This window comes from Anopheles moucheti, chromosome 3 (genome assembly GCF_943734755.1).
Source record: "Anopheles moucheti chromosome 3, idAnoMoucSN_F20_07, whole genome shotgun sequence".
Taxonomy (NCBI): Eukaryota; Metazoa; Arthropoda; class Insecta; order Diptera; family Culicidae; genus Anopheles; species Anopheles moucheti.
Genome location: NC_069141.1, coordinates 48486105 through 48511310, shown reverse-complemented (window position 1 = coordinate 48511310; position 25206 = coordinate 48486105). Strand labels below are relative to the sequence as shown.

Sequence of the window (25206 nt, the reverse complement as noted above, 5' to 3'; positions counted from 1 at the left end):
TTGTTTTGCTTTTGCTAACGGGTTCATACATGGATATTGTCTTTTATAAATCCACTACAAATTCAATTTTTTTATGTTGAATTTTCAATTTGCGGAATTTTCGAAAATGGAGATCTTCGGCAAGTTTCGGGTCTTGTGTTTGGATTAGCTTGCACAAACATTACCACAGAGGCCGACGCTTTACTCACACTTCTCTGTTTATCGTCTGCTTCGATTTACAGCAGGAATCAGTTTTGCATAACAAAGAAGAAGAGGCGGATCGTCGTATTAAGCGCGTGTTTTTCAGTTCGGTCGCGAATGTCTTTTCAGTAAAGGCGTGTACAGTGTGCGAATTATCTGCAGTGCAAATTGAGCTAGCGACAAACATCATTCTTTTAAGCGCCCCGAACGCCTTTCGAAACCTGTGCAAATTGTGGTTTAGTGGAAAAACGAAGTGATACAAGAATTCAGCTGCACCATGTCGGTGAATTCGATTTTGCTGGATTTTTCGCTCGACCCCGCCCGTATCATTGACGAGGTGTCACGCAAGGACATTGTACAAGTGTGCAAAGAAGGCCTTGAAAAGTATTTGGCCGATCTGAAGATATCCTACGACATGCTGACGGCCGATGGGTACCTGTGCATCCTCACTGAAGCCGGCACTGGAACCGTTGTGACGATCCGTATTTTCGAGCAAGGCCTGATAACGATTAACGTCGAATACTACCGGAAGGATGGCGATGAGGCGAAGATCTCCTTTGAAGTATGCGTTGGGCTTGTGAATTTATTGTGCAAACACGTTGTCTTTCTTCCTCCCTGTAACATTGCGAATAGGTTGCCTAAAGTATTGGTCCGTGCGAAAAAACTAGGTCGCTGTTATGCAGCTCTTGCCCGGGCGTTTTGTCTTTTTTCTTGTTCTATTTATTACTGCGGATTCGAATGCCAATGTATTCGCGTGTGTGTGCGTGTATTCGAAGCTTAACTGTATAGGAGGGGTTCATGCGTTTACTGTTGTTGCAATTTTGCATATTTTGCCAAAGTGCAAGCTTTTCCCGATATGGGAAAAATCGATACGAGCAAAGGATGTAGGATACGCCTCACTCTGCCTCACATGCCAAAACACTTACGCACGCACACAGACAAGGCTAGCGATGAAAAGCCGGCTTTGTTTGTGTGTGTGTGAAGGAAGCAAAATCGCGCTGTTTGTTTTGACAGATACATTCTGACATGTGCTCGCGGTGATTGAACAGTGGCGGATAATTTTATAGCTCCACTGGCGGTACATAGTATGTTTGGTGTATGTTTTTTTTTATCTTCATCATTATTGGTGAACACTTAATTATGTGCTAAGATCTTTATTAAGAATAGGCATGTTTTTAAATATAAGCATTACAAATTGACATCACATGTACAATTGTGTGCTTAAGACACTGTTTTGAAACCACCACTTGTTTATTTATACCTCCCAAAATGTATTTTATGGTCAATTTCATGTTCATATTTGCACGATATTTCAATCGTCACATGAACGACGAGTGGCTTGTTGAAGGACTCAATCCTTCTTAGCACTTTTTCGTTTATTGCCATGCTAAATATCAACCTGTTATTTACATATCTTCTTGGCACTTGATCATCTCTCTGTTGCGAATGCGGATTACGCAGTCCAAGGGTAACATACATATGAGTGCGAATTTAGTTAATCTTGTTGCAATAATTTCACTGTAATAACAAATTCTTTAATGTTTCAACTGAAACTTCTTTGTTAAAACCTAACGAAGGTCACATTATCTGGTTGTTGTTGATTTATCTCTCTTAAATTAGTATATTTAATCAGTTAGTTGTGGTACGTTCTGTTAACATTATTATTTTTTTTTTAGAACTTTTTCTGTTTATGTTGGGTTTTTTTAATTCAATATTTTGTTGTATTTTTCTCTAATACTCAATGCACACTATTTTACTGCACATACGGTTTTTGCCTCGGTTTTGCTCGTAAACGGTTGATTTGTCTTTCCGTAGAATATGAAAACGCTAGAAAACGGTTTGCGCATCAGGCTAGAGGCAATTCGCTCCAAGCACCTTCCACCAATAAAACGGGGCAGTAGCGTTGACGTTTACCTAACAAGCTCAGGTTAGCCATAGCTTGCATTTACTCGATTTTACACATTTAATAATTTTATGAACCACTGAACACGGCACAAACCTGTTTGGTTTCTCCCCAATACTTTTTTCTTTCTTTCTCGTTACTACTAGCCTAATGCAACAATGTTTCTATACCTACTACCACCACTGTGTTTGTCATGTGTATGGTTTTCTTTCCCGTTTATGTTGTTTTCATTGTTATTGTTTCGAATCGGTTTTATTATAGACTTTTCGATTTTTTCCCAGTTTGTTCTAATATATTTGTAATCTTTAAAAAAATGAATCGCCCCTTTTCAATTGTACCTTTAACTGATTATAGTTTTTTATATTGTTCTATTTTTACCATGATGAGTTTTGCTATGCGTTCGTTTTTTCCCTATCACAATCGAATGCTTTCTATTGATCTATTGAATATTAGCTAGAATTAGGCAAGCTATACATTTCACAATACATTCATTCTTACCATCCTCGGGAACCCCGTTTGGAGCATCATTAATGTTTTTGTTTTTAAAACTCGAAATTTTATAGGATACGATCGGTCTAGCGTAACATATGTCATTCCCGAATTAGTTTTGAACACATGCTGTTTTTTCGTTTATTTCTTGTTTGGTGGTTTCAATACGCAAGTTTCAATATTGTAAAGATTACCGATTATGGGTCAATGGTATTTCTCATGTACTGCAAACATATTTACTTTCGGCACATATTAATCGAAAAGAAAAATCAAAATTTATAGCATTATTATTATTGTGTTGTTGCATTGGTATAAACAATGAGGAAAACTCGTAGAATATTTTTCTTTGTCGGCGCAACAACCTCAAGAGGTCTGGACCTGCCATTTCTGGCTATCTTTGTTTTTATTTACACGTAGGATAGCTAGTCCTGCGTACGGAGGATTGTTCCGGATGAGATTTTCTACCGGTCTTGTCGTGTGAAGACCGGCGCCACTAACAATACACCACCGGGCTGTCCCAAACCCTTAGAATAAGTATAATTAATTTAGTTTAAAAGAGTGTTTATGTTTTCCCCAGGACAATATATTTAACCTTTGGCAATAAATCTACCAACAATTCTCGACCAACAGCTTCTTGCCAATGTGTCATTTTTTCTTTTTCTATTACTCGTGTTATAATCGCTCGATCTTGTTTACCCTTTTGTAACCTGCTCAAACAGTATGTTGGGAAAATCGATCTGTTCACATTTGACCGAACATATTTTAATATCTTTTGTTTTTTTTTCCTTTTTTCCTTTTTTATGGTTTTGCAACTCTAACCGGATACTGATTGAACGAAATGAATACATACATGCATCCATCATATATTACCATGCATTACCACCACGCCACATCATTACCATGCTCCTACCACACCAAAAATTCTCCATTGAAGCAAATACGTGAGCTCGAGAACAATTTGGTGCAAAAACTAAAACTCAACCATGGCCAATCGCTACCACCGCTCCAACGGGGTCCCTTAACCCGTTATTTTCCGACCGCAGGTAAGACATGCGATCATCGAAGTATTAGCAAAACTTAACGTAATAAGAGAGCGCCACTTCGCGTTGTCTGCTTAACTGCTGTTTACTAAGCTTTCCCTATGCAAAATGTGTTTATGAATAGTGTTAAAGTTAAATATACTTTGTTAGTAGTTATTGCTATATTGCTTAATATTTAACAATGTTGTCTTGTAAAAGCATTCCATTGGTTTTTGTGTGAATAATATTTTTGTTGCGTTAAAATGATGAAATGTCGCGATTTGTTTGTGTGTTTGTTTGTTCATCGATGAACGATCAATTATGGTTTTGGGAAGTATAATAGTTGATTAGAATAAGATTAAAATTTAAGCCAATCTTTTGTCGAGTCTTTCATACGATTAAGACAAACAAAGTAAATAAGTATGGTAAACCTAAAATAAAATGCTCCACTTTATACACTAAATAGGATTAAAAAATCGATAATTGGTTAGCATTTATCTTTTGTACCGTCGTACAAAATATTATAGTTTATCAAAATTATTTTAAAGATAATCAATTTACAATCAGGATATTGCTTTTGAATCGCATGTTTTTTTTTATATTAAATCTAATATTTGCTTGAATATGATAAATGTTTACCATCAATCGGACCACAAAAATATGTTTTTATCCTCTAAGCTGTTTGTAATAACAACCGTACAAAATAACTAAACAATTTGCAGTTTTATTTTGTTTTTCTTATAAAAAAAGATAAAATAGCTTGCTTCTAAGCAATAAAACTTCTAAGTGTTAAAAATTGCATGATTAATTTGACTATGCTTTGAACCTTGCTATATCTATATTTTACCCATAATTTACTGAACCTTCTGGATTGATTATCGTTTACAGACGAACGTGTCATCGAGTACGACATCGACCGGGTGTTGTTCGACAAGCGTTCTGAATTCCAGAAGATTCAAATCGTACACTCGCGAAGCCTCGGCAACATGTTGGTGTTGGATGAATTGCAAAGTATGTATACAATTAGTACCGTAACTGATGGCTGATAAAAATAAGACATTCCTTGTATTGGACCCCTATCTGGAAAACGAAATTTTGATTTGGTGTACTTTTTTTATTTTAATAGACATTGCCGAAGCAGATCTTATCTATACCGAAACGTTGATGTGCCGAGGTGCCGAAAATTATGCTGGAAAGGAGATATGCATTCTGGGCGGTGGTGATGGAGCTTTGCTTTATGAGCTGCTAAAGGAAGGTCCCAAATTCGTCGTGATGCTCGAGATCGACGAAATAGTCATGCAGGCGTGCAATAAATATATGAACTCCATCTGTGGCGAAGTGCTGGAGAAGCGCATGGACGACAATTACGAGATTATCGTCGGAGATTGTATGGTGTACCTGAAGAAGTACATTAAGGAGGAACGCAAGTTTGATTACGTGTTTGGCGATCTGACTGACATACCGATCTCCGACACACCGACCGGAGAGATATGGGATTTTATACGCTTGATCTTGGAATCGTCTTTCCAGGTGCTTAAGCCAGACGGAAAGTTTATGACTCACGTAAGTAGAATGGCGAGAGTATCATTGTGTCGTACTCTATACGAATGCGTATCCTAATGCTTCACAGGGTAACGGTGTCAGCTGCCCGGAATCGCTCCGAATGTACGAGGATCAGCTCGCAAAGCTAACGCCAAAGGTTAAGTACACTAAGAGTTCGGCATTCGTACCATCATTTATGGAGGAATGGGTGTTCTACCAGGTGCAACGTGAGGTCGCTAGTGCCACCGAAAGCGTTTGACTTTGTTTCATCAAAATCACCGCCACCACAATTGATCTAACGCCGCTAATGTTATTGGTAGTTATAGCCCTAGACATGTTTCTTCCGCTAACGATGCATTTGACACACGCGATCGCGAGTAGCACCAGTAGAATCGAATCACGATAGCAGCACAATTAAAAAGCAGTACATCGTAGCAATAATTAATACTTCTTATTTAAGCTACTTAATGCAACAACTTGTTGGAAAACAAGACATTGAACAATGAAACGCGTGTATGGCAGAGCTTTACCAAAGTTTGTTCAGAGATAAAACGAAATAGGAGATTGAGAAGCGCAAAAACTGTAGGTTCAGCAAAGTTACTTGATCTTCCTATTTTCTTCCTGCTTGGACAATGATAGCAGAGAACGATGGATGGAATCACGTATAGGTACAGTGCTGTTGCAGCGAATAGGAGCGATAGGAACGAAAGCATTAATCTCAACTACTGTTTCGAGTAAGTGACACCGATAAACATAGTTTAACCTGTTTGCTCATATTAATTTATATGTAACTCAACACGGTACGAAATGCTACTTACGTTTGTTTTCTCATACAAATACACAAGCGTGTGTATTTTATAGTATGCATCAATTAAACGTATTAAAGTACTTTGCGAAGCGAAAGCATAGAGGCAAGAAATCATGCTGAGTAAGAGATAGTTTTAGTTAGACATGAGTTTCTTATTTAATTTTAATGTTGACTCTACAGAGTGTACTTACGAAAGTGAAGTTGTTGGTTACATGTAGGTTGTCCAAACAAATTGCCATTTATGAAATATAATTGATTAGAAAGCAAACGAGTGTGTTCCTTCTAAGTCAAAATAAAATTCGGTGAGTGGCTGGTGAATATATGAATTATTGTTAGCAAAATGTTCCTTTACTGGCAAAGAAATACACACGTAATACACAGTGCGAAAGAATACACACTAACGCTTCTGGTTGTACAGATCGCTAGAATGTCGAAAGCTTCTATATTAGATATGCTCGTCACGTCTATAAGATATGGTTTGTTCACCGTTCACCATAAGATATGGTTTACGTGGATAACATTGTATACTTTGCTACAACATTTTTGTTGTTTTGAACGGATGGAATTGATATTCTTATTGGGAAATGCTTGACAACTGCCATTTTGAACTAGTTCGAAAACCTGGTAGCTGTCCAAATCAACTTCGAATATATTTGACAGATAGTTGCATATACACTCGTATGTATTGTGCAGGCCGATGATACCGTAAATGGAAATTGTATTTACTTTTCTTTACTGCATTTCAATTAATTTGGCCTAAAAAAATATTAGCATTCCTTCCTGCATTTATCGGTGTACCGGAATTTTCAACTTCGTTCATGTGTTCAAATTTTCACCAAGTTCTATTGGAGTGTGTACGCACCCAATATGGGGTTTGTTTTGAAATGTAAAACAACAACAATAGTACACGGCTGGCATGAATCATTTTTGTACGCCACTTGTCGCAATGTTTCGTACTCAAAGCATAGGATTTCATCCGTTTATGCAATTGCACAGCCCTTTAAATACAACTAAAGCAAACACGTGTTCCTACAGTTAACAGTTACCGTGCCAGTGAACATGTGATTGAAAAATCGTAAAAAATGCATCCAACAAATTTTACGCCGAATCGCTTCAAATGCTTTCCATTGCACCTTGCAGTAGCAAAAGGATCGTTGTCCGAGTGTGCACAAGTACTCCGAAGCGGTGAAATTAATCCTTACCAACCGACAGAGGACGGTTGGACTGCGCTACATGTGGCGATTGCAAACAAGACAGAACGTGTGGTTGATCTACTGCTTGATCGCTACGAGCAAGATTGGGCGATCGTGCGGCAAACGATCAAACATCAGTTTCTGTGGAAAGTGGAACAAACTGGCTGGAAAAGCAGACCGATATTGATTGCCTGGACAGAAGAGGAATGTGAAGCTGCACTGAACGTCGTTTCCAATTGTCCTGCAGGAATTCCACTTAATTTGCAAATTTTTGTACTTTTACGAAACCCAACTAATGGACATCGTTTCGTTGCGTTGGACGTTTGTAACCGAACGAAATGGTGCGGCATCATGCGGCTTGTACGACGATTGTTAGCGAACGGTGTGCTGTCAATCGATCGGTGCGATATGCGACGGGATGTGGAGAATTATCTGCAGCTTGCCTGTATCTTATCGACAAAGGAAATAATAGCGAAGCTTATTAACCGAGGAGCCTCACTGACCGTGGCTTCTGGTTTGCAACACCGAACACCATTAATGGCAGCTGGCGAAAAGATGCGCAAGGACGTTATCGTTCTGCTAACTACCAAGTACGACGATCGGTTTGACCCGTTTGCCTGTGATGGAAACCAGTACACAGTGTTGCACCGCATGATGCACCGGCAACATACAGAAATGGTGGACTATTTGGTAAACTTTTTACTGAAGTATCGCACCAAAAAGCTGAATGAGTCAAAATCGGTAGCTTTGAGTAGAATATTTTTGTACGAGTCGGCAGAGGACACAACGGTGAACGTCTGGAACTTTGTACGGTCAGTGCCGATGAAAAAACTGTGCGAAAAATATATAAGAGAATGCCAATTGGATGTACGAATACGACTGCGTGATACAACAACACTTAGTGCTTTGATTAGCCGTGATATAGCATTACAATACTGTTTTGAACAAATTGAACAAGATTTGACGCTTCTTCAGTTACAAGGAAACTTTGAAAAGTTCAACATCTTGCACAACTTGATAAGATGCAAACATTTGGCATTTGTTGAAGCTCTCTACCGAAAACACAGTACGTTTGTTAAAGAAATGTTTGAAGTACAGGAACCGGAAAACGATGCCCCTTTCAAACTGCTTCGCTTGTTGATGTACAATGCGGACGAACAAGGTGTAAAGTTCGTCTTGAAATATCACTGTGATTTTTACACAAAAGATATGACAAAACTTCGGGAAGTTACTGTTCAACAACAGAATTGTTCTGAACCATCGCACAGCAAGCTTTTGGAGGTGATTGCGGAAGCAGTACCAGAGCTACGAGAAGATATCGAATCAATCAAACTGGAAAATGGTTCTCCACAAGGAGGTATGGTACTATGTGGCATGTTGCGACAAGTTATTGAAATAATTGTTACTATTATTTTACAGATTTTTATGAGGATCTACGTAATCTTTGTGACCATTTTGCGAAAACAGTCACCAAACTCGAGGCAAATGGAAAACGGTTGGATGATTATTTGGATAGCAATCGGAGGACATTTCTGCACGCAGCAGTCTTGTGGAGCAATAAGTCATTGGTAGAAAAGCTCATTTCCCGCAATATGGACGTTATGAAGTTGGACGACAATGGGTGCCTACCGATACATTTGGTGTACAGGAGCGAAAGCATATTCGAGATGCTATTACGCAGAAACGAAACGGCACAGCTATCGTACATAAATGGAGCAGGACATAACTTGCTGCACATAAGCTGCAGAAATGGGCTTCATGGTACGGTCTTAGGGCAGCTAGTGGAGCACGGTATGGACGTTAACGGTCCGACACCCGATGGACAGTTACCACTATCGTTGGCATCATGCTGTGCGACGGTCACGTTCTTACTTGATCGTGGAGCACGTGTTGATTTATTAAATGGTGATCTTCTGAGTAGCAATCTGAACCATATGCATTACTGTGCAGCGACAGTACTAATACCACGCTTGATTGATCTGCCTTGGTTTCGCCAATGTGCTCACATGTACCTACCGTGGATGGTAGGAGAACAGAGTCGGTATTGCTTTTCCTCTACTGCTGGAAAGTTTCTGGAGACGTATCCCGATATTCGTCGAATATTGTTCGACAGTTTGTACGAACATTCTAAGAGCGAAATGGCTGAACTATTTGCGCGAGTGTGCCACAACGCAATCCCCTGCTGCGTACAGTGGTTTTTGGAGTATGACTATGATATTAATTACAATTATCCTATGTGGGGTGATTCAACACCACTGTTGGGATTGCTTGGCTATGTAAAGTGTGGCATAGAGGAACATTTACGTATGGTACAAAAGTTACTACAAAAACCGATCGATGTCAACGCGACAAACAATTTCGGTCGAAATGCTCTCATGATTCTAGCGAATGGAATTGGATGGATGAAAAATTGTGGCCACTTGCCTCTCGAACTGGCCTCGTTGTTGCTGAAGCGTGGAATTGGGATGGATCAACAGGATGACCAGGGTAATACAGCGTTACACAACGCGTTTGAACGTAAGCAGTGGGAGATGGTAGAATTTTTAATTGAAAATGGAGCGAATGCATCCATTAGAAACAACTCCAACATGCTGGCATGTCAAATGGGGTTAGCTACGCATGAAAATTTGTTTGGGTTCATAAAGTAATCGGGATTAATTATTTAGAGCATTATTTTTTGTCAGTATTACTAAGAATCATTAAGGGAACACATGCACAAAGAAGAGAATGAATTTTTTTTCCGGTTATTTGTATTATTTTATTACAATTGCGATTTATATTAAATTTGCGTTATGCATAGTTTTGATCATTGTCAGTACTTCCTCTTGTTGTTGGGTTAAAATAAATTGATTTTTATCTTCTACAGAATAAAAGGTCGGAGAATATCCATTCATCCGCATGTAAAAAGTGTGATTACAATTTTGTTTCATGATGAAAATATTTATTTAAGCAATAACTACTGCTTGGCCCATTCCCGGTTAAACACGTCTGGCTGACATGGTCAGATACATTAATGCTGGAAATTCGATTCATAACTTCTCTCAGGGTAGGGAAACAGTTCGGCATCCTCATATGCCCTAACTGTCGTATACTTCACGATCAGAGCTTCCAGTAAACAGGCGCTGCGACTTGGAGCGGACAGGTGAAAAAATAACGTTATGAGCAAATACCATTCCTGTGTTGGCTTTGAAGTTCGTCTGATCGGTTTGATCTTTTGACCCCCTTAAGTTATGCAATTAGCTAGACATGTTTCACGAACTCACCAACACTTGCATAGGAATTTGAGCTGCTCCCTTCCCTTGGCTCAACTGATCCACAAATGAGTTGAACCGGTAAAGCAAGTGGTTGGCAAAAGAAGATTCAAACAATTCCAAATCGGCAGGGGTTTTCAGTGGAGCTTAATGCATTTAATATGCCAATTTTAATTGTATTTTATTATAACCCACAATTAAAATGTTTCAGAATCATTCTCCTGGATAACATTCCATTCCATAGTTTTCGTCATGTGAGTGTTATGAAAATTAACAATTGGAGTTGAGATCGTTAAAAACACCGAGTGGTAAAACCCCTGTACCAACAAACCTGCTCTTCAGCAGTGCGCACATGACAACATCAACAACTGATTAACAAACGAGATTTTGGTACCGGTGGTCCGTATTTCGAGCTTTGATAGCCGTGTCCATCATTCGTGCTAGTGCAGCAGCCGCAACCAGTCTCCGGAAACTGCAGTAAAACCAGCACCGTGCAGCTCATCTCAAAATGTCCTCGATCGTGCGTAAAGTGATCTCCACCAAGAAGGTCCCGAAAGCAGTGGCAGCGTACAAGTACGTATGCGATGTGGAACGTTCGAGTGGTTTGCTGATGTGCCCTATCGTTCCCCATAACGAGTGGACGCGAAACGCTATCGATGTTAGCAACAGTGGAATGTGTCGGTGTAACGTTTGGTCTTTTGTTTTTGCACATTACAGCCAAGCCATCGTGGCAGACCGCACGGTGTACTGTTCCGGTCTTCTCGGTATGGAGCTGGATACGCTGAAATTGGTACCGGGCGGTGCTGGAGCACAAGCGGCGAAAGCACTAGAACATTTGACCAACCTGCTGGCCGAGGCGGGATCCGGAATTGATAAGGTTGTCAAAACGACCGTTCTGCTGGGCGATATGAACGATTACGCCATCGTAAACGAGGAGTACAGGAAAGGTAGGGGCGTACATGCAAGGGGGTTCCGATGATGATAAGCACTGCAGCCGTGGTTTGTGTAATGTTCCTCTTTCCTCTGCCTTTAAACTTCCTTCGAGGCTGTTGTTGTGTGGAACCTTTTAGCACGGTGCACAGTTCGCACACTGCGCACCAAAGCTATGATAATAATGATTTCGATGCTAATCGAAAAGCCAAATCATAAATGTTTCACCACAACTGGGTGGGTGTTTTTCTTTTTTTTCCAGTGTTCAGCGGCAGCTTCCCAGCCCGAACATGTTTCGGAGGCGTCAAGTTGCCCCTCGGCGCTGCCGTCGAGATAGAGGCCATCGCGCTGACCGGCGCTGTGGTAAACATTTCCGAATGACTAGACTCGAAAATGTAACGTAGCGATAGTTGAACCGAGATCCGGTGTACTAATGGCTTGCGGTTACGGTTAACATCGTTGCTACATCTTTCCCCGTGCAGCACTGTGAAACATAAATTTGTCTATTGGCAACAGTGAAACTTACCTCATGTTGATTTAGCATACCCGTAATAAATGGTGAACAAATCGTTAACGAAATTTTGTATTTCTGTATGAGAAGCGAGGAATCGAATTGAATTTAAAGTTAACCTTGATCACACACTCGTAAAAAATGTAACTTTCTGAACAAATTGAATTTCAACAAGAGCCTCATGTACGTGCGTCATAACATACCTGGGAAACTCCTTATTGTTTCCCGTAAATATCAGAAAATAGTACAACAGAAAGCTTTTCCATATTAGCCCGGCCAAACATGGGGCAAAGCATATGAGCAATTAAAAGTCTAGAAAACGTCATCGACGATAGCACATTCTATGTCTGCGAGAATGTTTGGGTCCATGGCGAATCCTTTGATACATCGGAATTGGTGTTGAACTAAATACAATTTAAGCTACAGATAATGAGGATTGACATGCCGATGTTGCACATAATTCGTGAAGTCTCTCTCGCTGTGGCACTACAGGGTCTTCTGAGATCTTGGATTAGGTCTTCTTGGTCTAGTTATTCTTGACTTTTATTCATCCGTAGTGGGACATTCAGATCTGCGTGCGAGGACCTCTTAAACCTGTCTCAGGTGTCTCTCACCTGGTATCAATTCGCAAGCATCAGCTACGTAGTAAAATTCAACCAGTTATGGCAGGCATGACTTAGCAACTCGTTATGTTATGGTTAACTATTTTAGGTACTTACCAAATAATCGCTCAACGGAATGTGCGACGTTGCGGAACTAATAGAAAAAAAACTTTTGATACTGTTGGAATTTTGCAGCCAAACGATGCATGGTCAATTTATTGTTTCTGTACTTTCGAACCCGGTGTTACGTTCCCTTTGTAATTGACAGCACGTAGCGCTAATTTACAATGCAATAATGATTCCTTTGCATGTTCTTTGACACGAGTACTTCCCCGGAGCGGCAGGGAAACTGGGCTAGGGCGTGCGTAAAACTTTGGCTACTGTAAAACTGCGTCACCGCTGGAGAATACTTCATAAAACTTTGCGACACGATGCACCCACAACTAAAAATCGAATCTAGACTGCATCACAGCGTGTCGTCGGAGGGTTCGCTCGAACTGTCGCTATAGTGAAACATCAGTTTCAACTTGTGGCGCTTGAACAGTGTCTTGAGCGTGTCCTCATCACTGTCGTAAAAGAGATCGTAATTACTATTCCGTCGCTTCGGTACCCGTTGTAGATAGTCCTGTAGCTTCTCCCAAGCAGTTTTGTGGTCATCATCGGTTTGGGTAATCGATTGGTCCGTCCCGGACGTACCGACGTTCGGCTCAAGCTCATCGTCGTTCATAGGTTGCTTATCGGGTAGAACTTCGTTTCGATCCGCCTGTTCCAGTAACCGGAGTTCCTCCAGAAGCTCCTCGCAGATGCGTTCTTCCTCTTCTGCATCGTACGGCGCATCGGTGAAGGCATTGTCATCCACTTCCTTCTCCTCCTCATCCTGCTCATCGTTGGCATCAATCGTTTCGAGGGATTTCATTCGACGGCGACCCGGCCGTTCCAGTGACATGTTTCGGTCGGAAGCATCGAGCGATTTAAATCGCATCAATGCTCTCAGTCTCACTGCGGGTGGGATGTCTCGAAGTAGCACCATCTGCTCCTGGTCCAAGTCGTCCTGGCTCGGGTCGCTGTGATGCGTTTTTGTGCGCTCGATAGGGTCCAGATCGGTGGTCTCGTCAACCGAAATCGATTGCTGTCTTCGTATTCCGTTGGGCATTTTTCGACGTTCCTTTCGGGCGTTTGTCTCGTTCGTTCTGACGACACCGTCATCATCGTCGTCCACATCGAGGGAAGGCTTGCTGAGTAGCTCAACCACCCGGTCTGGGTTTCGTTCGAGCTGCCGCACTATGCTACCGTCCTCGTCCACCCGCTCCTCGATGTCGCTCAGGATGATGGAGTTGAGTTTGAAAATGAAACGTTGTACACGGTCGGCCGTTGCAGTGGAAGGTGGTGGAGGACGGTTTGTGTTGGTTGAGCGGCGTGCTACCGATCGGCCTGGTGTATGCGTGGATGTTGCTTTAAGGACCTCCATGCGGAAGTACTCTTCACTGCTGGTCACCGATTCACCATCGATCGATGTCTGTGAAGTGGGCACGAATGTTGTGCTCTGCTGTCTGTACCGTGAAGGTAAGTAACGGTGATGCAGAGAGTTTTTTTAAGGTTGAAAGTGACGCAACCAATGACGCGGACGCAAGTCCGCAACGAAGGGGAAAGAAATGTGATAAGGACATTAATCATGCATTTGAATGAATTCATGGAGGGAAGTATTGTGGTTTGGTTAACCGAACTAGTCCATGGAGTATTGAATGAGGTCACCTTTATGAGATAATTTTTCGGTGTGGTAGAGAAGAAAGTTTTGTGTGTGTTTTAATTAACAATTTAGATAATTACAGGTAATTTTACATGCTCTTCCACAGATCGCATGGGATATCAGGTTTTTTTTTCTAATTTATAATATATAAACGCGTAGACCGTGTTACTTTTAGTCGCGTTACATCGACATATAAAAATATTTTCATTTTGTACAGTTATGTAAGCCATAAGGCTATGTTTTGTACATTCTTACTTACTATATACTTACAACTCATTATCGATTGGTCCAATCCACTTTCTAGACAAATCTCAAAAGCTTCAGACACAGTGCTTTCTAAATTTTCGAACGAGTATTAACGCACTAATATGAGTATATTTATATAATATATATGTTTTAGTATTTAATATGTGTTTTTTAAATATCAAACAATACCTTAATAATTATTTAAATCTTGTATTAAATGGTATCAGGATTGATGAAATTGTGCTTTGTATTGCTGAAGCACTACTTTTTAACCTTAATTTTTTTTACCTAGCTTTTAAGGTCTTTTATATGTTAGCATATGTAAAAAAATATTGGGTTATTCTCTCAAATCATTTATACATTCACAAAAATTTTTATTTCCTTTGAAAAACTTATTATGGTAAAAGGAGTAACCATAACAATAAAATACTGTTTTGAGTATTTTATTACGTGTAATTATGTCATTCAAACTTACTGAATTTCAATTTTCAATTGCGATTTCCATGATACGGGGAGCGTTTAAATATAATTTCGCGAGAGATTGTTGCTGATTCGATTCCGACCTTTAATATGTAGTGTGTTTAAGACTAGGTTAAATATGTAAAAATAAGGATTACTGGAACATTAATAGGATTTTTTTTTGTTGTCTTGTTACAACGGCCTGGCCGTATCGAATAATTTTAACACGTAGCCGGAAAATCAGTCCTTGCCACGGGGGTTTGGTTCGGATGGGATTTTGGTCCGGTCCGTTCGTATGAAGACCGGCTCCGCACCAGCATGCCACCGGGCCGCCTAATAAGATTTAATTTAAAATAAAAGAAAACAATAGAACCTTAGCTTATCTAAAAGAAAACTTTTATTCCTTCAAAAACAGTACTTTAAAACAAATCAGCAAAACTAGCCATTTTAAATGATACGCAAATATCTGTGAATAAATATAGGAATTTCCTTTAGCTCTTTTTTGCCGCTCGGTATCAAAGCCAACACAGTGAAGAAGCGTTGGCCTGATATGAAATTTTCAGAATCTGCACAGATCAACGACATGAGAGATCCAATAGTTAATACAGTAGCAACGTAGGTCACTATTTCAAGATTGGCAACTGGAAACAATAATATCGGACAACTTCTAGCGGAGCACCTCGAATCTTTCGAAAAACTTGAGGAGTCACTAATGCCAAGAAAAACTGTATTAAACTGTCCGAAGACATTTTAAATATATTGAAACATGAGAGTTTGTTTTCATATGTTATTACCCCAAAAAACGAGCAACTAAAGAATAAATTAAGAGATTATGTTTTCATAAGTTAAATGAAATTAAATTAAAATAAGTTACATGCACTTTGAATTATTTCGCTATGTAACAAATTATTTCACCTTTTTTATAAATTGTATGCCCCTCCTGCATAACAAATTTTTCGTATAACTATTAAAATATCGGAACGGATTATACACGTTTTAAGCGGGTTGACTATACATACTAATATTCCAATGAGCCCTATTATATATATAAACCAAATTAAGAACTATCCGAGTGGGAAATAAAAACAAATTTTAAGACTTGCCAACTTGAAAGTCATCTTTGTCACATTCACACAAAAATGCACATCATGAACACAGGCAAGATATTTAACTGTATAGTAATGGTACATTTATTTTCAAACATATTCTTTTTACAATTACTTACATCGATAAAGATTATTTACAATACGAGTGGCAAAAAATTTGTTGTCTGACAATGACAATGGGTGATAGTATAAAAAATTAATGCAATTTTACATCGATATGGATGGGTTTGGTTGCGAATGTTCCGGTACATCGTGTACACCTAAAGAACTGAAATTACAAACTCACAAATGCTCCAATTATATCAGATAAAGTTCTTAAAATGTACATCATGGTTCATGGTTGATAAAAAAATTGCTGTGTGATGAGATGAGAGAGGATGGTTTGACGTTGTGTGATGTTCAAGTTTAGGGTGATGTACAAAATTGTGATAGAGGAGTGTAGCGTGTCGATGAAAGGACATGGCGAATGGTGGTTGTGTATGAGGGCGTTGCTAACCGATGCGATGGCACTACCGTACTCACACGTCCGGCTTGTCCGTAGTTTGTGGCATCGAGTCCATCGGCATCCCGCTGTCCTTGACGGCGGGAACAGACAGTGTGTTGAGCGTTGCCTTGGGAGAGTCGGGTGTGGCACCATCGTCCGCCCCAGCACCGGCCAGTATCCGTTCGATCTCGGGCTCTGGTGAAGTAGTTTTTAAACTGTCAATCGAATGGTTCGGAGACTTGGGCGCATTACCTTCCAGGTTAAGGATCTCGATCGTACCGTCCTCGGAGGAGGTGATGCGTGTTGTCATCTCGTGGTGAGCGATGCCGGTCTCGGCGTCCCGCATCAGATCCTCGGTTTCCTTCATCAGATCGTCCGCCATCCGGTCCGTGTCGTCGCCGAAGCTTTGCGCCTTGGTGAGCAGATCATTTTTCATGTTTTCCATCTTCTCCGTCTCCTCCACACTGTTCTGTTTGGAGCCCTTCAGACGGATGATCTGATAGTCCGGATTGTCCGCATCATCGTGCCCGTTCGCTGCGGGCTGGTCGTCTTCGTTAACGTGATCGGATTTGTCCTTTTTGCCACCGAGCACGTTCTCCAGTTCGTGCGTAACGTTATGGACCGCTTCCTTCACGTGTTCACCGACATCTGAGAATAAAACAAAGACATGCGGACTTATTAGAGAAGAGAAGTTTGTTCCATATCTGGAGGCGTTTTGAACAGTTAGTGTTTCTTGTAATTGAAAATAGAAATTAGATCCGTGTTCATATGCTAAACCACATACTGCTGAATCAAGCACATTCACAAACGCTCCGCTACGGCTAAATGGCAACCTAGAACCGGATACCATAAATAAGTAACCTGTCCGCTTACGCTCGTCATCCAGCAGGCGAATGTGCAACACATGCTGAAGTGAAAGGATATGCATAAATCTATGCTGTTTTTTTTTGCTTTTTCAATACCACAATGTACGCAACAGAAAGAACCCCTAGGCATGTATGGAAAAAAATACAAAATATCAAAGAGAGTATCGTTACGTTGGTCCTTGGCAGGATCTCTGGAGAGTCTTTTCAAATGGGAATGAAGACGTGTATTACATTAATTAACATTCAACCAGCTTGAAAACGAGGGTGTTTTTTTGTGGCGCATAGGTGAAAATGAAGCAGGAAAAAAGCTTCTCTATTCTCATTTTCATGCTGCACCATTACCTTTGTATGCGATTCTTCGACCTTCAAGCGAGTTGCGGGTTTTTTTTCTCACAAATTCACAAAAGCAACCAGTTTCGTAAAAGCCACAGCGGTATGCTAAAGCACTGGTAAACGCCGGTCTTTGGGTTGCTATTCGGTCAGACGATTTGCGGTTGTTTCAAGCATGAGGTTGAAAGCGGTTACATTATAGTGGTGCGCTGAGCAACGAGGTTGCATTATGACAAGCTGTTTAAAGCTTTTGTTCGCCTACTTACCAACAAGAATTTAAATGTAATTATATTGATATTTGATGCAATTGTAAATTAAATTTTATTATACTACAAATTTACAAATTGTAAAAGAATTACTCTTGGTTAAAGCATATGATTTGTTCAATATTTATAGTGTAAAATTAATATTAAAATTTGACCTAGTTCCTCCATTAATCACAATTTGTGAGTCGAAACAAGTCCGCAAAACTAAATTCAATTTTTATATCTGATTTCATCCCATGCAAAGTGAATCTATTCAAATGATAGTTTTTTTTTATTTTATTTTTTTCGATGTATCATTACGAAGACGAAATCTGAATTTTCCTTCAATCGCGATGGTGCTTTCATTAGGTTGAGTTTTTGCTCATTAAAACGTTGATGACCCTTGGTCTTGGTTTGTGTGGCGACTGAAAAGATGGTTTAAAGGGCATGGTGCAGTAAATTAATTGTCAACATCGTAGATCAAGCAACACTGTTGCGATTTTAACCTCGTTACGGCTCAACTATTTCAATAGAAACTATATTCTAATAGTTATTTTCTAAGTTTTACAACTTGAATTATAAATTAGGTTGATTAATGATTAAATTTTTATCTCTATGGTAACGCGATGACTATAGTAGGTTTTGTTTATTAAACTATTGCTATGACGTCATGAACGAAGCCACAATTGTGCGTTCATAGTGTCATATTTTATTTGTCACTGTCATTAGGCGCTGTCAAAAATCAATGATTAACAGTGAAACGTGTACATCAGGGCTTATTTCCAACTGAAGCATGAAAATATAGCACACAGGTTCTAGAGGTCCTTTTTTAGGATTACTGAAGAACGTTGAACTGCCTTGACCTGTGGCAAGGATATTCATCAACACCCGAACGCCCTAAAGGTCATCGACAGACAGCGTAATCATCGGACACAGCGTACCTAAAACATGCATAAGAAACACGTGTCCCAGGTGTACTTTTAGGCTCTGCGGTTGGGTAATTGCGTTTTTTGTTGTTCCAAAACGGACCAAGAGCAAAGTGGAAGAAAATGAGTTAAGAATCGATGGCCACTTGGGTGCTGTGGAAGCGAATCACCATCGAGAAAAAAAGCAACGACGTCTGGATTTTGGGTTCCACGATCAATACCTATTAATGGGTTAGGACAGTGAAATGTGCCACGGGAAAGTACGGTCATTTCTTTTAAGGGTTTAGAAACTAAGGCAAGCATTTCGAGGCATCAGATGAATTTGTTCCACCAAGAAAGAAAAGGCTTTTGCCGTGGCGTTCTCCACAATGTTATCTCAACACCGCAATCTATTCATGACTGGGTCCGGAACTGGTAAGAGATTTTCTTGGTGAAATTTTATTACCACTTCGGAGTTTTCTCCTTCGTGCGTCGATCATTAGCAAAGTGTTGAAAGTAACGTCTTGCATATTTCAAACAGCTCAAGGCTCAGCAAGGGCACACAAATTCAATTACCGTCCTTGTCTCGTGGGACACACCCGTGCGATAATTCCATTATGCACTGGTTTATCTGTTTTTTCCACGCCTTATCCTTTTTTTCGTAGGTTGCTCGTGGAAATGTGGTGAACTTGCTGTATTTCGTTAGCTCATTGTTTATTTATTGTTTGCCGAGGTATTGTAGAATTAGGAACTAAGGGGTAAATTTTCAGGGACAAGACAGGGTAAGGCCAATGATGAAAGAATGATAAACCAGCGGGCAAGTAATTTTTAAGATTCTTTAAAGAAAGTAAAAATCATTTTGAATAAAATAAAACAGTAAATACTCAAGCATAACAAAATGTGACGAAATTAAGATACATTTTTGTTTGAATAAAATTTTAAGGTTATTAAGGTATACTGCGTGTAATTTCCAATAAATGACGAAACACGAAACAAAAGTATTGAAGCAATAGGTCAAGAATTAAGTAACTTTATTTTGAAAATGTCTAATCCAATGACATTCAACTTTCCAAATACAAAACGGAGTCTTGTCCTTGAACTTTAAGCTGAATAGTTTAAACCTATTAGCTAATCTATGACAAATAAGTGGATTAAGTTGGCAGTAGAAAACAACCACGGTAAACAAAAACAAAAAAAATGAACAAACAAACAAAACGCACACATATAACAACGAACGGACTGGACGGCAGAAAACAGAGATTCATCAAACAGAAAAGAGTCAACAAACGAAACACGTGAAATCGATTCTGCCTTTTCTGGTAACAATGAAAATGAAACAAAAAAAACAACCGGAAGGAAATTGGTAAACGAGCCACGGTAAACGGCTGGAGCAAAAGTGTCATCGGTAAAGGAAAGCAAAATAAAAACGTAGGTCAGAAAAAGCACACACAAACACACACAAAAAGAAAACGCTAGAGAAGAGAAAAATTCGAACAATTTCAAAGGAAGACAAAAAATCCCACAACAAAAACCAAACGGAAACAACAACCAATATTGGAGGAAGCTCATTAATTATTCATGATTTCTCGTCTTTGTCAAGGTTTAAGAAAAAGCATGAAATGTGAAGCGACTACCACGCGTATAAGTGTATGTGTGTGTGCGTGTGAAGGAAATTTGATACCATTTGCCTTGCAGCGACTTTTATGCTTTATATTTCGGGACATTATTTAAAGAAACCGAAACCGAATAGAGCCACTTCAAAGGCACTGCAAATGTCATAGGGGAGCTTTGAGTTTTTATTTGATTTCGAGGAAGGAAAACAAGTTACAAATAGTAGCTTCATAGAGTGCCATTTCTCCTAACACAACACTCGTTAATCGAGGTTTTGTTTTGATTTGTTGTTAATGTTGGTAACGGCAGTAAACCATTAGTTGGTCTGGGTAAAACCTGACCATTGTTGTTAAAAGGGCAATGAATTATTGCGTCTTGCAACTTAAGTTGAGTGGTACTATTTATAAGTCTCGCGACATCAGCTGATGAGTTTATTTATTTAAGAATTTAAGAAGTAACTGACGAACTAAAAAGTATCTAATTCATTCGGAGTGGTGATTATCTTGAAATATACCTCCCTTCATTTAAACAAACTGCAAAGAAACTAGTTTAGTAGAAGCATAAATCAATCTTTTAAAGAATTATCTCTTCTGCTGATTCAGGCCCATGCAAACATGAATCTAAACTGATAAAATAAATCTAAAGTATTACCCTTAAAAGTAACTGACTGAGCTAAGTGCTAATTATAGCCCTTGTGTGCAACTCCTTATCGTGACAGTTGAGGTGATTCGTTCGTGGTCGTCAAGTTGCAGCAAACCCAAAATATATAAAATCAAACGTGAAACTGTGAAATGTTGCTCCGTACCTGAAACGATAGCGGGTAGCGTGTACAAATCAAGCCATGAATAAAATTAAGATATGCATCAATGCTTAGATTGATGGTTCGCTTTTGGCGGTACCCAAAATGGAACTGTAAGCAAGACTGAACCATAGAAAGATGGGAAATAAGCGTCACCTCGGTGAATGGAAAAAAGCAGGAGCACGAAAGCTTCCTTACTCTGTCCAATCACCACTTGGGACACGCTAGAAAACGCTTTATGATGAGTTTAGTACAGGCACCATACGAAAATTGTTGATTTGGCAGGATTCACTTGAGTGGATTTGTGAGCTTCCCACAAACCATTGACCTTTTGTTGAGGTTCGAGAATGTTGGTGCAGGAATAGTGCCCATATTGTACGGTTGTAGAAGTTGTAGAGAGCTTTAGCAACTGCAAACACAACAAACACATGTTGATGTCGATATTTGGTAAAGATGATCAGAAAAGGATGTTTAAGCTCAATCCCACCGGGCCAATCAACCACAGTCTAATCAATCCATTTTAGCAACCGAATTGTAGCCCCTTCATAGTAGAGGTCTTGAAAAATTGCTATCGATCGGTACGATGGAGCCGCCCGGTGCTTCATGGATGCCAATGAAATGGAGACGCCTGGTGTCCGCCAGCGTAATAGAGTTTATTGCTCGTAATGATGCGTCTATTCGGGTGTGTGGTATGGAATTTGCGATTACAGCAGGCCCCCATTACTGGTGCTGGATTGTTAAATTGGGTGGCTGAGCTAACAATGGATACTAGCGCCATCGTCCGCTCCATCCCCTTCTCGGGGTTTGTTGATCACTCGGGCGGGTATAAATAGCCATGTCAGTCAACACGCTGCAGGAATGATTGAAAAGTAAATCGTGTGTATTCTGCTGTCAGATGGCCTCGAGAAGGATATATTGTTTGAATAGTCTATCGAAGCCAAAGCAAATTTTATCGGAAAGCGTTACAGTAGGATGTTGTAGAAATTCTTCAGTATTTTGGTAATGCGTAATAATTGTCAGAAAACGAATGATTTTGCAGTATTTCAGTAGTAGTTCAGAAGTAGTAAAAACAGAAAACTTATTCGAAACGATACGCATCATGCATGCTGTATAGTAACGAATATGGCATGATTTAAATATCTACTCCAACTTCGAGATCTAACCAATTTTGAGCAATAATGTGCATCAATTTAGAGAGCATCGATATACTGCCAAAAACATACGATGGGGAGGGTAATATCTCTTGTAAAAATCTAACATCAAATCTATGCTCAATTTACGGTTTTTGAACATAGTCAATCCAAACATTCACATGATAATGAAAGATGCTCTTTTGCTTGCTGCATGTAATTCTAAAGCTGTATAACTCATGTAGTAAAGAGTCGCTTTACATAGGGATCTTGTCGCAAATGTTAGATACTTCATCACGACCTGCATGATCATGGTATCAATATATCTAGCATCGGAAAATCAACAAAAGGAAATACATTTCTATTTAAAAAAAACAGATTTTATGAAAATACATATGAATTTGGTTACAAAAGTAGGTTGGAGATATTACGAACATTCGAAAATACGACAATACAAAAATAATTGAATAGTTGCAATACTCTCAAGTTTATACTGCTTTTACTGTTCTATCTGTAATGTATTGTATATTGTGTATGTGTAATGTATATTTTTAACGACTAAGACCATGAAATTCAAACAATAAATAATAATATTTCGCAATTGTTACTTAACTTGAATGTTAATTGACTTAACTTAGTTGAGTTGTTAATAACTTAATCGAATTATGTTCTCTTTATATTATGTATGTATTGGGTGTACTGGGCTTGGGCTTGCATCGATTGAAACATTGTGAAAATCTAATAGTGTCCGTTTCATTTCAATTGGCTGGAGACGAAAAGGTTTCGGAACGGCTCGAATTAATGTGAGAAATTAATTTTCGGTGGATGAATATTTCGGCTTGGTGGTAATCGAGCTTGCTCGCTGAGATTGTTTTTTTTTCGTTTATGATCATAATTAATTTTGATTTGAACTCAACTGATCTTAACATGCCGCCAAATTAAGGTGTCACGTGTTTAGTTCCTTCTTCTTTCTCCACCCCGTTTATGTGTTATCATAGACCTCGTTAAATTATCATTTACCCAATCTTAGGTTAAATATAAAAATTTTGTAGAGTAATTGTACCAACAAGCATACAAACGATCGGAACTTGTTGCAGGAGTTTCGAAGAAGACAAATTGTATGTTTCAAATAAATATGATAGAAATTACGTTTTTCTCTTAGAAAACAACGATAATCGCCACGAAATAGAGAAACATAAAAAAAAAACTTTTAGTAAACCTTCTATTGCAACTATAATGATGGAATAGTTCCTATTATAATGCTGTATAACTAGAATGGTGTTATTTTTCGTTCTTCTCTTTATCACCAACAATTTTCCCTTAGCAATGAGGTAATGACACTTTGGTTCCTATAGTGGCACAATAGCCAACATCAACAAAAAAATGATTAAATTATATTCAAAGACTGCACATTTGCTAAAATCAACAATTGCCGTTTGGAATATTAGTGAAGACTTTATATGATTTTAATGATTTTCCTGCCATTTATAGCCTTAAGAAAAAGATAATGAAAAATAAATTTTGCATAATATTGCAGCCTATTTAAAAAAGTTGAATTTTTGAGCTATTTCAATACAAATGATTCGTGAAGGATCAGAGAACATTTCGTATTACTATACCAAACTTCGTGGAGCTTAATTTGTCGTAGGGATGATATTTTATTCCCCTACCATCATTGGGGCAGATCATACCATAAGTTAGAAAGCTTAAGCTTTCAGCCTAAATCTGAGATAATCCAGGTACCGGGCTGTATCATTCTGAACAGATTCGTAAAGGATATAGCATTTTGACATACAGAATGACATAAGGAATCATTCTTGCGGAACCACAATTAGAGAAAAATCGATGAAGGCTTAGAAAGTCAACTTTAAATCAAATCAAAGTCAATTTAAAACAAATTATAAGTCTGATTATGAATTATATTAAAACATCTGTTTCAATCAATATTATTTTTTGTTTTCATAAATAAAATGTTTATTTACATTTTTGGCATACGGTAAGCCCGGCCTATTCTGGTTCAGACCAACAAGCAAAATGTTTTGTTTTTGCATTTGTTTGACAAACTTTCTAATCCTTTTTCCTTGGCTTAACATGGCTCGCCATTTGTCTGAGGAGCTGTAAGCGGATAAGTATGAAAACGTCAAAACGCATACAAAAAAACTAGCTTAGAGTATGATTCCGGCCATTATTGGTACTAGCGCCTCTATTGGTACACTTACCTTAGAGGTTGAGTCTAAATCATTATAAAGGAAAACGAATGAAATTCCCATAATGTAACGGTAGCGTCAAGTTTAGAAAAAGATTTATAACTATTTTGTAAACCCAAACAATATTTTGTTATCTTCTCCTTTAATCATTAACTTATAAATTAAGAAGCGATTTGCCTTTTTCCAAACCTTTACCAATTAACCCATCTTACCAATATGAGAATGAACGAAACACAATTCAAACTTGCATCGAGTGCAGTGATTAAGCTTTTCTTACCATTCAACGCCGCTTCACCGGCATGGAGCACATCGTTTGCGGTTTTGCTGGCCGCTTCTTTGGCTGTCTCGATGACACCACCGGGACCACCACCGTTGATTAACGGAGAACTACTTGCACAACCCATCGCGTCGTTGCAAAACGTTATGCTTCGTGATTATCACGTAGTACAGGGAACTTTTATCACGTTTACCACACTCGAAAAGTACACACACCCGTGAATATGGGTCGGTAGGGAGCACTGATAAATTGCACTTCACTATAGCTGGGGTGAAAGTTTGTCCCTGTTCAGCAACTTTCACCAAACGGACAAACGGATAACGAATGCGATTGCGAAGCCGTTGACTTAACTAATTGTCTTCAATT

At 39.1% G+C, this 25206-nt stretch overlaps 4 protein-coding genes across 6 annotated transcripts; 3 read left to right on the top strand and 1 right to left on the bottom strand.

Moving 5' to 3' along the window:
• Positions 1-249: 249 nt before the first annotated feature.
• Positions 250-6249, top strand: LOC128301867 (spermine synthase). Of its 2 annotated transcripts, none has more exons than XM_053038520.1 (5): positions 250-742; positions 3507-3615; positions 4480-4602; positions 4718-5154; positions 5222-6249. In XM_053038520.1, the coding sequence occupies exons 1-5, from the start codon at positions 458-460 to the stop codon at positions 5390-5392; spliced, it is 1125 nt and encodes a 374-aa protein (XP_052894480.1). In that variant the 5' UTR covers positions 250-457; the 3' UTR covers positions 5393-6249. The 2 variants fall into 2 exon arrangements, with proteins under 2 accessions (XP_052894480.1, XP_052894481.1); XM_053038521.1 differs by lacking the exon at positions 3507-3615 and adding an exon at positions 1996-2107.
• Positions 6250-7023: 774 nt separating this feature from the next.
• On the top strand, positions 7024-10688 carry LOC128301998 (uncharacterized). Of its 2 annotated transcripts, XM_053038696.1 has the most exons (3): positions 8343-8491; positions 8554-9651; positions 10597-10688. In XM_053038696.1, exons 1-3 carry the CDS (start codon positions 8344-8346, stop codon positions 10641-10643), a joined length of 1293 nt encoding a protein of 430 aa, XP_052894656.1. In that variant the 5' UTR covers position 8343; the 3' UTR covers positions 10644-10688. The 2 variants fall into 2 exon arrangements, with proteins under 2 accessions (XP_052894655.1, XP_052894656.1); XM_053038695.1 differs by lacking the exon at positions 10597-10688 and having other exon boundaries at positions 7024-8491; positions 8554-9846.
• Positions 10689-10756: 68 nt separating this feature from the next.
• Positions 10757-11879, top strand: LOC128301999 (rutC family protein UK114). Its single transcript, XM_053038697.1, has 3 exons — positions 10757-10958; positions 11103-11332; positions 11578-11879. The coding sequence occupies exons 1-3, from the start codon at positions 10894-10896 to the stop codon at positions 11694-11696; spliced, it is 414 nt and encodes a 137-aa protein (XP_052894657.1). The 5' UTR covers positions 10757-10893; the 3' UTR covers positions 11697-11879.
• Positions 11880-16504: 4625 nt separating this feature from the next.
• On the bottom strand, positions 16505-24967 carry LOC128305053 (uncharacterized). The gene is made up of 2 exons (XM_053042338.1): positions 24841-24967; positions 16505-17118 (listed from the first exon to the last, which is right to left on the bottom strand). Exons 1-2 carry the CDS (start codon positions 24965-24967, stop codon positions 16505-16507), a joined length of 741 nt encoding a protein of 246 aa, XP_052898298.1.
• Positions 24968-25206: the final 239 nt, after the last annotated feature.

Excerpts from the sequence above, each read along its gene's own strand:
- LOC128301999 (XM_053038697.1), top strand. The coding sequence starts at position 10,894 with ATGTCCTCGATCGTGCGTAAAGTGATCTCCACCAAGAAGGTCCCGAAA. Across the intron at positions 10,959-11,102 it reads AAAGCAGTGGCAGCGTACAA|CCAAGCCATCGTGGCAGACC; the intron begins GTACGTATGCGA and ends TGCACATTACAG. Across the intron at positions 11,333-11,577 it reads AAACGAGGAGTACAGGAAAG|TGTTCAGCGGCAGCTTCCCA; the intron begins GTAGGGGCGTAC and ends TTTTTTTTCCAG.
- LOC128301867 (XM_053038521.1), top strand. The coding sequence starts at position 458 with ATGTCGGTGAATTCGATTTTGCTGGATTTTTCGCTCGACCCCGCCCGT. Across the intron at positions 743-1,995 it reads AGGCGAAGATCTCCTTTGAA|AATATGAAAACGCTAGAAAA; the intron begins GTATGCGTTGGG and ends GTCTTTCCGTAG. Across the intron at positions 5,155-5,221 it reads ACGGAAAGTTTATGACTCAC|GGTAACGGTGTCAGCTGCCC; the intron begins GTAAGTAGAATG and ends AATGCTTCACAG.
- LOC128305053 (XM_053042338.1), bottom strand. The coding sequence starts at position 24,967 with ATGGGTTGTGCAAGTAGTTCTCCGTTAATCAACGGTGGTGGTCCCGGT. Across the intron at positions 17,119-24,840 it reads CGGTGAAGCGGCGTTGAATG|ATGTCGGTGAACACGTGAAG; the intron begins GTAAGAAAAGCT and ends TTTTATTCTCAG.
- LOC128301998 (XM_053038695.1), top strand. The coding sequence starts at position 7,024 with ATGCATCCAACAAATTTTACGCCGAATCGCTTCAAATGCTTTCCATTG. Across the intron at positions 8,492-8,553 it reads AAATGGTTCTCCACAAGGAG|ATTTTTATGAGGATCTACGT; the intron begins GTATGGTACTAT and ends ATTATTTTACAG.